This window comes from Hyaena hyaena, unplaced genomic scaffold (genome assembly GCF_003009895.1).
Source record: "Hyaena hyaena isolate Hyena2069 unplaced genomic scaffold, ASM300989v1 scaffold_2, whole genome shotgun sequence".
Taxonomy (NCBI): Eukaryota; Metazoa; Chordata; class Mammalia; order Carnivora; family Hyaenidae; genus Hyaena; species Hyaena hyaena.
The window spans coordinates 6621402-6635679 of NW_024080634.1; the positions used below are offsets into that span (position 1 = coordinate 6621402).

The 14278-nt window shown below is 39.7% G+C and overlaps 1 protein-coding gene across 4 annotated transcripts in view; it reads left to right on the top strand.

Annotated features, from left to right (window-relative positions):
• DYRK1A (dual specificity tyrosine phosphorylation regulated kinase 1A) overlaps nucleotides 1-14278 on the top strand; it is a 149914-nt gene that overhangs the window by 42791 nt on the left and 92845 nt on the right. For 2 of the 4 annotated variants that reach the window (XM_039228657.1, XM_039228662.1), the window contains exon 2: nucleotides 11538-11623. The exons of the other annotated variants lie outside the window; for them this stretch is intronic. In XM_039228657.1, coding sequence (XP_039084588.1) covers nucleotides 11614-11623 — 10 coding nt within the window. In that variant the 5' untranslated portion in view covers nucleotides 11538-11613. The remainder of the gene's footprint in view (nucleotides 1-11537; nucleotides 11624-14278) is intronic. 4 annotated transcript variants of the gene reach the window in all.

The following is a 14278-nucleotide window of genomic DNA, read 5'->3' on the forward strand; positions in this document are numbered from 1 at the left end:
GGCTCTTCCATTTTCGGGGGCGGGAGCCCACGTGCTTGCGCTTAGGGGGTGCCGTCTGGAGTCCCGGAACACTTGCCGCTGTGCGGACTCGTGGAGACTTCGGGGGAAGGTGGCACTGGTCTTGGCGTCAGGCTCAGCGCGCTCGGAGGAGCGGTGCAGGTCGCAGAGAAGGATGAGGAAAGCCCCGGGACAGCCCCAGCACGAATGTGGCATTTGTCCGTTGTGGCTGGAGTGTCAGTTTGGGGGAAGGTTGATGGTAGGAGCTCATACTAGCAGGTGAAGGTGGTGGTAGTGGAAGATGCACCGGGGCAGAGAGCCGCTCCATACAACTGACTGCAGTACCATGAGTGCTTTCCATGTGCCGTGTCATCGGTAATAACAGCAGTGTTACCCGTCAGCCTCACTTTGTGGTTGAGGACACTCCGGCATCGAGGAGTTAGCTAGAACCTTGCGTGAGCCCACCCATTAAGTCGTGCATCCTGAAGTTAAACTGGGGCAGGCTGACTCCAGGGACTTGAGAGAGCAACACGAAGTTAAGCAGCACTAAGTACTTTTTTGGCCTTACTGTGTATAAGTAACCTACCAGTATGTTCACTGATTTTTAAAAAAAAAAAAAAAAAAAAAAACCTTCATTTGTTTATTATCATGAGCTTTTTACCTGTATGGAGTTTTAAAAATTGGATGTTCTTAGAGGTTGTTCTCATAGTTGTGGCTGTGCGTGATAGATACCATCATGGCTTTTCCATTTAAGCTGGAGGTTGAATTTCTTGGACCATTTTTTAAAAATTGATTATAAGAGATGTGCTTGTTTATAAAAGTTGTGATGGGCAGAAAGTGTAAAGAAGAAAATTTAAGAATCAGCCAGAATTTTATTAGCCAGAGACATTATTAATAATATTATATATTTTCCCCTAGAGTTTTTTCAGTGCATTTATTTTACTTTTCTGAGGTTGTGCTTTCGGGGGAGGGTTTTGAGTTCTTTTTGATACATTCCCTTATGTCATACAATTATCATAAGAACTTAAAGACATAATATTTTGACACGTTAATGTACCATAATCTCTGTCACCTTTTCTTTTTAGTGTTGAGAGCTTTTATTTGATTTTAAAATTAATTTTAATGAGACTTTTATATATAAATGAATTTTCTATCACGAAAGGGATTTCTAGATACTAAATCTAGAAGTGGATCATCTAGAGATGGAACAGGAGGCATAATAGACCACAGGTGCATCACGAATCCGTGTCGCATGAGGAAAGGCACACCACTGGGTAGGAACAATACTTGTGTGGCGAGGCCTGTGTTCAAATATTCTGTGTACAGATTGGGAGATCATAAATTGAGAAAGCAGGAGATTTGAGCAAGAGGAATGGACTGAGGCTGGCCACGTCAGTTTAAGACAGATCGAGCATCTTCATGTTCAGTTGGAAGAAAGCTGAGGAGCATTCGTGCATACGAAGAGTGTTTTGTATGCTGCGTGTACCTGTTTTCTGTCTCTCTAGTGTACACAAGAAACATCCTGCACTTAAGTTGGTAGAGAGGGATTCAGCATGGAATTTCTAACTCAGGATGGCGCACTTTGCTGTAGTTTATCCTGAGAATTCATCTTTGAAATGGGCAGGTTTTCACTGTGTTTAGGATTTTTTTTCTGCTTGGGAAGAAAGGGGTACTTGAGATGGTGTTTTAAAGGTTTTTCCACACCTTTATTCCTAAGATTTATTTTAATATTAATTTCAGTTTTCTCACCAATTCTATGTCTCCTGGTCTTATGTGGAAGTAACAGAGCAGTAACGCTGTGTTAGGATTTGTAGTTTTGATGGAAAGGACAAACGAAGAGCGCAAACACAACTCCACATCTGTACAGCCAGAGGAGTAGCAGGTTCATGTATAAAATTGATTTGCAAAACTGAGCATGGTCCTGGAAGTTGAACATCACCTAGAGAGGCCAGTGGAATTTGAATTACAAAGGCTGGGAAATAGAAACGTTAACAAACAAGTCGTAAGTATTAGGATTGTGGTGGTGTGGTGGCTGATGTCCATGCCAGGCCTTTTCACAGGATTTCTGTTGATTAAAAAAAATTCTAGGTTAAGATTTTAAGATTCCTTTAAAAAAACTTTTTTTACTGTTTATTTAATTTTGAGAGAGACAGAGCAGGAGTTGGGGAGGAGCAGAGAGAGAGGGAGATACAGAATCTGAGGCAGACTCCAGGCTCAGAGCTGTCAGCACAGAGCCCGATGCGGGGCTCGAACCCACGGACTGCGAGATCATGATGTGCGCCAAAGTCGGCCACTTAACCAACTGAGCCATCCAGGCATTCCTTAAGATTTTAGGGTTCTAGGAAGATTTGGTTTCATTACAAAATGCATATTCCTTTAAGGAATTTTGAAAGTACATAAAAGATAACAGTTTGTTTTCAGTTACTCTCTCTGGAGATGACTACTATTTAACGTTTTATGGATAACTTGTCAGGACTTTTATTTTATTTTTATTTTATTATTTCATTTTTTTATGCACACAACTATTTTTCTCTCCTTTTAAAAAATGTAATCATATGATGTCTGCATCCTGTTTTGTAAGTCACTTTTTCTATATAGAACAATAGTTTCCATGTTGTTTTTCATGATACCGATGTGTTTATTGAACATATAGTGTGATAAAATAGAAATATAAAACTCACCAAGCAGTAGATAATATCACTGGAGTGAGAGTATAACATAAGTAACCAACAAAACATAGTGCAGATTCAGAGAGAGGCTGGAGTGGCATAAAACTGGATGAAGGGGAATTGAGGTGGCCTTGAAGGATGGATAGGATTTAGGTAAAGGGTTAGGCGAAGAAGGCGCAAACTTTAGGTAGGGGAATGATTGAGCATTGGTGCATTTTATAGAATGCCATGCCGCGCCCTCTGTTCAGGATGGTAAAGTTTGATTGAATGTTTTTAAGTTCCAGAGAGGAAGTTAAATCCAGGCTGAAAGTGCTGTGCTTCAGGAAGATGGGTGTGGCCGCTCTATGCCACATGAGTTGAGACCAGATAAGCTGCCTTTAAGTTCAGTGGTTTCCAAACTGGGCTGTGCTCAAAAATCACTTGGATTAAAAAAAAGAAAAGAATTCTTGGGTTCTTCCACGTGCCTCCCGAATCAGTATCTTTGGGTGTGGGGTGACCAGTCGAGTTTTGAGAACCTCCCGTAGTGTTTCTGACAGTACCACCGGGCCCAGCAGATGCTTTTTGAGGAGGATCTAGGATACCACGTATGAAATAAGGCCCTAGACCAAGATGGTGGCAGTGGGCATGGAGAAGAATTGAGGCATGAGTTATTTTGAAAATTGGCAGGATTTAGTGCGTCCACTTCAGGTACCTAAAGAAGTCAGTTTCTAGTGGCGTCGCTGGAAGAGTGGTGGCCCTGGGGACAAAGATGGACAGGTGGGTTCTGTGAGGAAGGAGGTGAGGGTGCGGCTCAGGTGTGGGGAGTTGAGGTAGTAACTGGCACTGTAGGGACGCCCAGCGGCTTGTCGTAATAGATGCTGAGTGGGAGGTTAGTGCAGAGAAAAGAACAGCGTTGTTAGTTCAGAGTAGACTTTGAAGTATGTCTTTTGGTGGGAAGATGGATCGAGAACGGAGTGGAGGAGCCCGGCGGGGGCTGCAGGCGACACCCGAGGTTGGGGCTACTGGGGAAAGAGACACGGGGCCCTGATGTGAGCACTGATGCTCTGAGGCAGAAGGCCACACACATGTTAAGAGTTTTTGAGTTTCTCACAAGTGTGGTCAGGAAAAAGAAGTAAAACTAAACTCCTTTATTACTCTTAGTAATTGTAATGGGCTTGTTGAAGGAAGATGGAAGCTCCTAATAACAGTATTTGTTTTTGATTATTTCTGGACCTGCTTATTTTTCTGTGTTTTTGAAATGTAAAGATAATTAAAAGCAGTGGTTTATAAAATCATATATAATTATATATGTATATAAGTACACACAACCAACTAAATATATGTGTGCGTGCACTTACGTAAATTAATTATATGTAATGTGTGCTTTATAAGTAAAATTATATGTGTTTGTGCATATAAATATATATGGCCACTCCAGAAGAGTCAGTGCTATCAGAAAGGATAGAGCAGAGTGGTTTTCCAGTGCATTTCCTAAAAACTAGTTATGAGAAGGACTTGCAGGCTATTGATTGAACATCTACTCTCCTGAGTGTCCTCTGTCTGATAGGAATATACAAATGAATGAGATCAGCCCAGATGTTCAGGTTGGGGGGAGATGTAACTTAGGGGTAACACTAAGCATTAGACCGCCCTCTGATGTGAATCTCAGAGCACCTAGAAATCCCTTAATTCCCTTTTAATTTCTTTTATGAGCTGCGATCATTTGAATACAAAGTTTTAGTCCATTATATGTGGGTGATATGAAATATATCTTTAAGCAACCACATCCACAGTAGAGATTGAAAAAGTCTTGGCATTCATGTTACTTTTTTTTAAATTCCTTAATTAGCAAATGGGTAAGAACAGGCTCCAAGGCTCAAAGTTTATGCTCGTGAGAAGTTGGAAATAACCCAAATATCCCCCAGTAGGTATTTGTTTAAAGTAAACTTAGGTCTGTGCAGTGGGGTACTCTCCAACCAGCGAGTAAGGTGCTGCAAACATAAATTGTTGATGTAAAGGTGTGAAATTAAAAAAAAACGAGCAGAGATTCCATGGGGTATTGGAATTTTGTGTGAACTTTTGGTTATTCCTATTCAGTTTCTTCTCATTCCCTCTTTAAAAAATAATGAACATGTTTTATAATTAGAAATTCAGTCTGTTTATTTCAGATAAATGATGGGAGAAAAACTTGAAGTCCTTAATCTTTTTTAAATTTTTAAGGTTTATTTATATTGAGAGAGAGAGAGAGGGAGACAGAATCCTGAGTGGGGCCCAAACCCACAAATCGTGGGATCATGACCCAAGCTGAAATCAAGAGTCCGATGCTCGGGACGCCTGGGTGGCTTAGTCGGTTAAGCGTCCGACTTTCGCTCAGGTCATGATCTTGCGGTTCGTGGGTTTGAGCCCCGCGTCGGGCTCAGTGCTGACTGCCAGCTCAGAGCCTGGAGCCTGTTTCAGTCTGTGACTCCCTCTCTCTCTGACCCTACCCTGCTCACGCTGTCTGCTGTCTCTCTCTCTCTCTCCTAGAAATAAAACATTTAAAAAATTAAAAAAAAAAAAAAAAAAAAAAACGACGCTCAACTGATTGGCCCACCCAGGTGCCCCTTGAAGTATTTAATTTAAAGAATTTTTTTAATGTTTATTTATTCTTGAGAGAGACAACGCAGCAGGGAAGGGGCAGAGAGAGATGGAGACACAGAATCTGAAGCAGGCTCCAGGTTCTGAGCTGTCAGCACAGACATGGGGCTCAAACTCACGAACCGTTATCATGACCTGAGCTGAAATCGGATGCTCAACCGATTGAGACACCCACGTGCCCCTGAGGTCTTTAATTTTAAATGGATAGAAGACCGTCGTCGTTCAGTTCCAGCTTCAGAACAGTCTGCTGGCACGCTATTGTGACCGTGGTCGTGGTCGGTGACAGCATGTTTTGAGGCCTACCGAGAGCGGGCTGTATAGGGAGACTGGAGCAGGGAGTGCAGATAGGATGGGAGGGCTTTGACGGAGGCAGGGAACTAGAGGTGGAGCAGTGAACCCAGTTGGAAGGACCTTTCCGAGGTGAACCCGACCCAAGAATTTGCGGAGTGGATGTGTCCTAAGCACTAGGAGAGAGGTCCTAGGTGATTAAGGCTCTAGTTCGGAGAGGGGGGGTGACAGTGACACATGTAACCTGAGACTGGGGATACAGGAAGGAAGGAGAAAAGGACTTTTTTGTACCGGTCTTTCCTCTTTTTTGAGCAGGGTTAGAAGGGTGAGGAGATTGTAAATTCAGTTTAACATGCTCCCGAGAGCATTGGCTTTGGAGTTCTTTTGGTTGGATTTGCATTTTCTCTTTACCATTAGTCACTTGCGACTTGTGGAGACTTCACTTCTCTGGGCTTTAGTTTCCTCACCTGTATACTTATTTAATTATTTGTGGGAGTTAAGTGAATTAAAGAAAAACATGTATCTAGTAAAGCTAAGACATCTATTCGGTAATAACCGGGAAACAATACTATCGGGCACATTCAAGGTCGGTTCACTGGGTGTTTGGAAATGCAGGCCTGGAACTCTGCAGAGAGAGGAGGGCCAGCCCACCTTGTAAAAGCCTGTTTAGTTCCACATGTAACTAAAATAGTGGTTAACGTTGATTTTCATCCTACTATCTTAGAAATGAGTCTTCTGGAACTTAGGTTTGCTTATGATCTATTTCTTAGTATCTTTTCTTTGCTAGTCATTATCTAATAGTGGGAATTAGGTTTCTAAAAAGTTTTGTGGTTTGAGAATTTATGTTTGAGGAACTTAAAAGAGAATCCATATAAATGTGTTGGTAGTTGACATATTTTGAGTTAGTGACAGGGTATCTGTACTTGACCCTTACTGATCATAGCTTACTCCTAGGAACTTTCTAGTCTCTCCCCTCTAGTTTTAAAAAGGACATTTGTCAGTGCATTATGTTACAGGTAATATGTATATGTTTTCCTGTATTTATTGTTGTATACATATAGTGCCTAATTTTGTTGTATTTGAGCCCAGATGTAGATAGTCCCAGAGAGGCCAAGTAACTTGGTGCATGAAGTAGCAAAAATTTAGGGCAACATTTCTTTAAACCACTCAGCTCTTAGTTCTTCAACCTTTTCTTTAATGCTCACTCAGGGTTGTCTTAGTTTTTTTTCACATAGTTTCATGAGAAAACACATCTTTTTCTTTCCTTTAACATGTATCTCAGTTACTTCCAACATGTATCTTCAGTATGCCATTGGAGTCATATAATTATAATCTTTCATGTTTTTTTTTAAATCTTGCCCAAAGCTTTGGTGCTGTAGTGACTTACCTGCTTTTGGTTTGTACCTTCTTTAACTACTTCTTCTTCTTCTTTTTTTTTTTTTTTTGGTAAAGGGAATCTATATATCAGTCTGTTATATGGTGTGATCACATTTTCCCTGCTAGACTAGAGGAGAGAGGAGAGTTTCTTTTCTGTTCTCCTAAACTGAAATGCTCTTTACAAATTAATTTACTGCCTGTGAACTGTATTTTATGTTTGGGATGGTTGAGGTGGAAGATTGAGTCCGGTGTCTTGAAATCAGACATAGACATACCTAGATTCTTGGATCTTTATAATTTTCTTGTGACTGTTTCAGTGCTTATTAGTGAGAGGCATTTTGGTGTGGTGAGAAACAGGAATTTTGGTATGAGACCAGAGTCCACAAGCTGTGACCTTAGGCCAGGTAGGCTAATCTCTGAATTTGCTCTCCTCATTGATGAAATGGAAGTAACACTGCTCACTTGTAGGGCTGTTAGGGGATGAAGTGTGTCAACCTCTGTACAGTGTCAGTTGAGTGGTTGGTACATAGTAAGTGTTCAGCAAATTTTTTTTCCTGTAGTTTTATATAACATTTCTTTGGTATTCTCAAGTCCTGTGCTTTTTGCCTTTTTAATTTTTTTAAGACTAGGACTGTTTCTAGGGGTTTTGGCAGAGTCCTAAATACTCTTGATTTTAAGGATTTCACTTGAAATCCCAGTTGGCGAAAATGCTTTTTCTCTGTTTGTTATTTGGCCATCTTACTGGGAATTAGAGTTAATAGATTTCTTTTCCTTGTGTTACGTATCAAAACCATATTTAAAAATTTTCTTTTTGCTTTGACTCCTTCGGCTATTATGACTAGAAAACCTGTTCCTAAGATTGTTGTATGGAAAAAGAAGACATTTCTTCTCTTTCTTGATGTTACTGTAAATGAACAGATTTATAAGGAAAGCCAGGCAGTATAGTTTTTAGATAACCATGTTGTAATTTTAACGCATGGAATCGAATTTTAGATCTGCCAGTTTAGTTTTCCCCTATTTCATTTTTTTGTAGCTTATTCTTTTTGGGAGTGGGTAACTTATTCTTATGTTGGCATCTTCTGAACCATCTGAATGGTCTTTTAAATCCAATTGTGCATTATATTTTATTTTTTCATGTGGATTAAATTTTTTAAAAGTTTATTTATTTTGAAAGGGCAGGAGGGGCAAAGAGAGGGAGAGAGAATCCCAAGCAGGCCCTTTGCTGTCAGTGTAGAGCCCAATGCGGACTCAGTCTCATGAACTGTGAGATCATGACCTGAATCCAAATCAAGAGTCGGATCCTCAACTGACTGAGCCACCCAGGTGCCCGGGGATTAGATTTTTAATTGTGAAATGTATGGGTGAGAATATACATACCATGTAAAATTAAAAGATAAACAGCTGGTGCTTCCACGCAGCTCAAGAAATAAAAGTCCCCACCAGTACTTCTGAAGCCGTTGTCATGCTGGTTATTTTCACCTGCTGCTTGTGATAACCTCCTAATTTATTTTGAAACTACATGTACTTTTTAGTTGTATGTCATTACAAAACATTGTGACATTAGAGAGAAGACGTCATATATCTTCCATTTAGTTCATTAACTCCTGAGTTAATCTGATTTGCCATATCAAGCTAATGCATTTATTATCTTGATCTGGAGGATTAGCATGAATTTTCTAAATCTCAGTCCGTCACTGCTTTTAATTAGGTGTCTCAGTGTTCTCCCTCTCTCTCCTTCACCTTATCCCTCCCTCCTTCTTTAGAGAGAGACAGGTACTAACAGAGCTAGTCTGACACCTCCCTGGGCATTCTGTGCATTTAAACTCAGCCTGTTGAAATTCTGTCCCTGCAGATGTGCTCTAGGTTACTTTCATGCACTGATGTTCAGACAACTAAACAGATGGTTTGTAGGTTTAGCTTCAAAAATCAGCTAAGCTCAGTTTCTGGATTGTTCATAGACCATTATATTGCCTTTGGCAAAATGTGAGCCAAAACATACTGTAAAAGATTTCGAGGATTATAGGAGGTTCCTGTGGTAAGGAGAGTAGATGCTTTTCATTAGCATCTAATTTAGCTCCATAATTTGTGAGTGACTCCATTTGTAGCGGGGAAAGGTGAAAAATTCACTGGGTTTTTCTTGGAAGAATTTAAAATATGACTGGATTGTCAGGCTCTAGAACGAAAATAGTATTTATAGTTTGCAAAGTACATTTGGTGTTTGCTGTTACCTACTTGTTGTCATAAAGCCCTGACGTGATATGAACAGATTTTTTTTTTGAAAAGTGATCAGCCTGAAGGATCTATGGAATTATCACTAGAATCTTAAAGTAGTCCAAGGTCAAGACTTAAAGGAGTTTATCATTACTCAGTAGGTGTTGGTTTGGTTGCTGTGTGTGTCCTCAGCAAGTTTTGTAACGTACCCTTTGCCAAAGGCTGCTTTTCAGATGAGTAGTGATTAATGGATGACTTTTCTAAAAGATGTCTGTTTTAGGGTCAGATGCTGCTTCTGCTCCTCAGTCAGACGCACTATTCATCATGCCACTGGCCTGCCCGTATTCTTACCTTTAGGGGCTTAATATAGGAGTGGAATAACCTGCTGATTTCTTACTGCCTTTAATAGAATACAAAAAATGCTAATACCTTACCTGATTTTGCTTTTTTTCTTATGAAGTATGAAGTAGTTTTCTTTCATATCAGTAGTATCTATCCTGCTGAAACCATTGAAGTTGGCAAAGTGTTGGTAGCATTGTAAGCTAACATTTTATAGGTGAAGAATGTGATGTTAAGAACCCAAGAGATGTGATAATATAGAATTCATAGCTAGGGATTTAATTCACAAATCTTGTCTCCATGGTCCGCGCTGGAATTGTAAAGACTGACCATTTATGAGTGAAAAGTGTTTAGAAAAGTATTTCTTTGAAGTAAAAATCTTTAATCTTGATGTTTCAAGAGTTAGTTTTTAAATAAAACGGTTTTGAGATAGTAAAGTGCTGTTAAAGTAATGTCCATCCCTCTACCTGTCCGTACACCCATCCCTTCCCCCCAAAGTGAGTACTGGTTGCTTCCATGTCTAAGGTTTTACCATAGGATCAAAACTGGAAAAGTGATTCTTTAGAAATGGAATCTGGAATATAGGTAATGATTTTAGACACACACGGTTCCTAAGTTACAGATAATTCATACATTTAAACCTCTAGCCCTGAGCTGCTCTTCCCAGTTACTGTTATTTGGAGGACAAATGTTGAGCTTTCAGAGACCTTGGGAGTTCAAAGATAGAAGGAAAAATGAATGAAAAGCAGACAGATTTGGGGCAATAAATAACACATTCAAATCTATGACCATTTGCCTACAAACGTTTTTCTTCAAATTACCTCAGTCGTTTTTACCTTTATTTTGTAACGTGATTAGAATTCTCCCAATTAGGGGTTCATTTGGACTAACTAGCGTTCTTGTTGAAAACTGCAAAGATTAAAGTAATTATTTCAGTCCAGTTGTTTCCTTTCTGTCACATACCTGAAATGAACCACGCTGAGGCAGTAGGAGCTTTTGATAATAATGTAGGAACACAGAACTTACTTGGGAGAAAGGATTAGGAAGCAGGAGGATTGGGATTCCCTAATGTAAAATGTAGGGAAGGACAGGTGTCGGGACCCGAGAGTGCGCTAAGAAAGAAATACCACCTATTTTAGCCTTTGTTCAGCTAGAGAGAGGATCTGGAATTGGTTACCTTTCTGTTTTCTACGGGGTCCTCAGTGCCAATGCCAGTAGTATCTTTCGATATCAGTTACGTTTCTTTTGCCCTGGGGACTTGGCCGGCGTGAGCGACACTACTTCATTAGTGATACTGAATTGCGCAATATCAGTTTAAAAAGTAAATTATTTAGGCTGAACTCCTTTCTAAGTCAGGTTGTCCTTGTCTTTGGGTCTCGTCTGTTCTCACCTGCTCTCAGCTGGTAACATTGAGGCTGCTGTTGCTTTCCCATCAGTCAGGATACAGTTTGCTGCTCGTTTGTGAAATACCAGTGGAAGCAGTACACAGGGAGTACAGTGCAAGCCTTACAGTAAAGTAAGAGAAAGCACTTGGCGAGCAGAAGAGGGCTTGTGGCCTTAGGGGGCCAGCTGAGCAGTGTCTCAGAGCTTAATTTACAAATAACATTGGTAGATTGGCGTGTTCATCTTCCCCGGAAAGCAAATGGAACTACCTCTGATAGTAAGCCACGGTGAATTCACATTCATACTGATTTGTGAATTGATGGATATTACAAAGTGTAAATTTTTCCCCAGATAAATTATGTAGAATAGTGAAATATTGACTTTATCTCATACCTAGAAATGTCTGAAGTTTTCATTGGTAGTAGGCAGATTTTGGAAACTTTTTCTCCCTGGCAACCGAATACGTTACATTTTATATATATAATTGATTTTCATTAATGGAAATTATTTTCAAGTAAGCTTAAGTAAATGTTAGTAAACAAATTTACAGCAATTGTTTCTCTGTTTTGGGGATTGTAGTTACATTAGATGTTCCTCAATTAGGGGTAATTGTCTTGCATCCTTATCTCTTATCATAATCTGTTTTTCTTCACACAGTGTTATAGTTTTGCTGCTGGACTCTTCCCTCCCTCCCCCCACCCCATCAGGATGATATGAGACTTGAAAGAAGACGATGCATACAGGTGACTCAAGTTTTGAAATACAGTAAAGCTATGGCTGGCTGAGCGAATGTGGGAACGAACTGGTGCTGTATTTTGAATGGGGGAGCTTTCTGATAACATCGTAGTGGGGGGAATTACATTTAGATCAATAAATACAAAGATAGTTGGGATATTTAATAAACTTTGGGAATCTGTTTGATAATTAGTGACTTAATGGTGTGGTATTAACGCACGTACAGCATAGTAATTGCTAGTACTTGACTTTTTCAGAAGTGGTTGGTTGGCTAATACTTTGGTAAAAATTGAAGCATTTCTGTTAAAAATAGATATAATATTCATCTTTATGGTTGAATGCATGTTTCCTTCAGCTCCCCATTAGAATTGAGCAAATCTTTTAAGGGCGTACGGAGTAGGTGTTAGTGTATCTAAATTAAGGCTTTGACAATTAAATTAAGGATATTATATGTATGATTCCTTAGAAAAATATGGTCTGGGATTTTGTTTTTTTTCCTTCCCTTTTTCCCTCCTTCATCCTTTTCCTCCATCCCTCTCTCTCTTTTTCTTCTCTTCTTTCCTTTCATCCTTCCGTTATTTGTATTTACATGGGAGAAGCAGTATAAAGGCATTTTTGGAACAATATGTTTGATTGCATTACTAATTGAGGTGATCTTACTAAAGGAAAATGGAAAAATGGAGGCTAGCCCATCTGTGGCTGTGTTCACACTCTTGAAAATACAGGGTAGCTGATGGATCAAGTGTTAACTTTTAAACTTGGATGTTCTTTAAATCACGCTGATTGTGAGGTGTTTTGTTGAACCAAGCGCCTTATATTTATAGACTTTGTCACGATAGTCTTATTGGATTATATTTATAAACTGTTTGAAAATGCGATCTTTAACTGGGGAAGAAGTAACGACATAAACCTTATGTAGATATTTAATTATATTACAGGTGTAGCTCTGAAAGTTTTTGTGACTGGTTTTCATTTTTGGGGATCTCTGTTTTCTAAAGGAAAAGAAAATGACCTATTTCACTTTAGAATGGGATTCAAGAAAATGTCTCTACTGTTTTTGAGTGAAGAAATGTGCTTTGAGTATATTTTCAAATTAAATTATAGATCAAATAATATTTTACATTAATGAGGGATTCACAGAATCTTCTGGTAATTCCTTTTTAAGTAAAAGGTGATTGAGTGGTCATCTCTGATCCGTCTCTCAGATGTGCGCGGGTGGATCTGCCCGTATCCACCGGAGGTGCCCCCGGTACACGTTCTGGCCGAGGGGCCTCGTAACGTCAATGTGATGCCGAGGCTGAATGTCCCTGTCCTAGAGAAATAAACTGAGAAAAAGTTTAGAATTTGATGAAAATCCTGTTGTCAGATTTTATAAGTTTGACCTTTTAGTGCAGGGACAGTTTCTCAGCACTGCCTGCTCCCGGGTTGCTCTGGGCACAGAGATGCTCACGTTCCTCCGAGGTCAGGAGAGGCACCAGGTGTTCTGGGGGTATCTCATAGATTGCTCCACGAACAGTATGATTTTGCGGAGGTTTTCCCTAATGAAATTTGGAGGTGGTGGCGAAGTCGCTATTTTATTTCTCCTTTAATCTTTCTGAGATACGAGGGGTTTCCAAATAGCCCTTTTTCTGGAAAGGCTTATGGGTGACGTGAAGTTCTAAAGAGTAACAGCAGGTTATTATCAAGGCTACCGGCTGAATTTTGTGAATGCTAGAACACAGAAGAATTCTTTGAAGATTCAGTTTATGATCTAATGCAGTCTCTCTCATTTGGTTCCTTAAAAATTATCAACACTTAGTGGCTTATGAGGAGAAAAACTCAAGAAGGATGATCTGGCTTTCTCTAATATATGTATTAGTTGTGGGTGTATCTACCTTTTAACGATTCAAAAGTTAGTAATTGTTTTTGAGCATAAAATGAGCAGCTTTCCTAATCATCATTAATTAACACAGCAGCTCGCCTTGTATTCCTGCACACACGTTTTATTGTACTTCACCTGATAGAACTTGAGCACACAAATGCTCACGAGGAGTTTTTCAGTGAAAGTTATTTCTAGAATGCTGCTGCATACTCGAAAGTAGGTATTCTATTTTCCCTAGGCTTTCATGCCACTGTCTTTATGTTGGTTGGATTTCAGCGATTAAGTGTAGGCCCAGGGATGCTAGAGAGGGTGTCAAACTAGGTGTTGACTGATGATTAGTCTTTCATAAGCAAAGGCTTTACTAAAAGATTTTTATTGAACACCGAGCCAAAGTCCAACCTTGATGCACCTCTAGTACTTGTGTATACAGGTATTCTTATACCCTTTAATTTGAGGGTGTTTTTGCATATTTAAAAATAAGAATATAAATGAAGTAAAATTGAATCCTTTTTAAATTTTGGGACAAGAAATTATTTGTGACCGAACATCTGTTTGGCTCACGTTTGCCTTGTACCAGGTACTGGAACGTATCGTAACAGGCGGCCTGCTCACAAAGATCCGCGTGCCTAGAATCCAAGGTCACAGTTCTGTTGGGGGAGGGGAAGATATGTAAACAAACGCTGCAGTGGCTATTTGTGATCCGTTGTTAAAACTTCTGTATTGAATTCAAGGCATCTAGAGTAAAAACAGAAAGCACCCTCTGGTTAATCGCATTCACAGTACTTTGCCCTCACCTGACCCC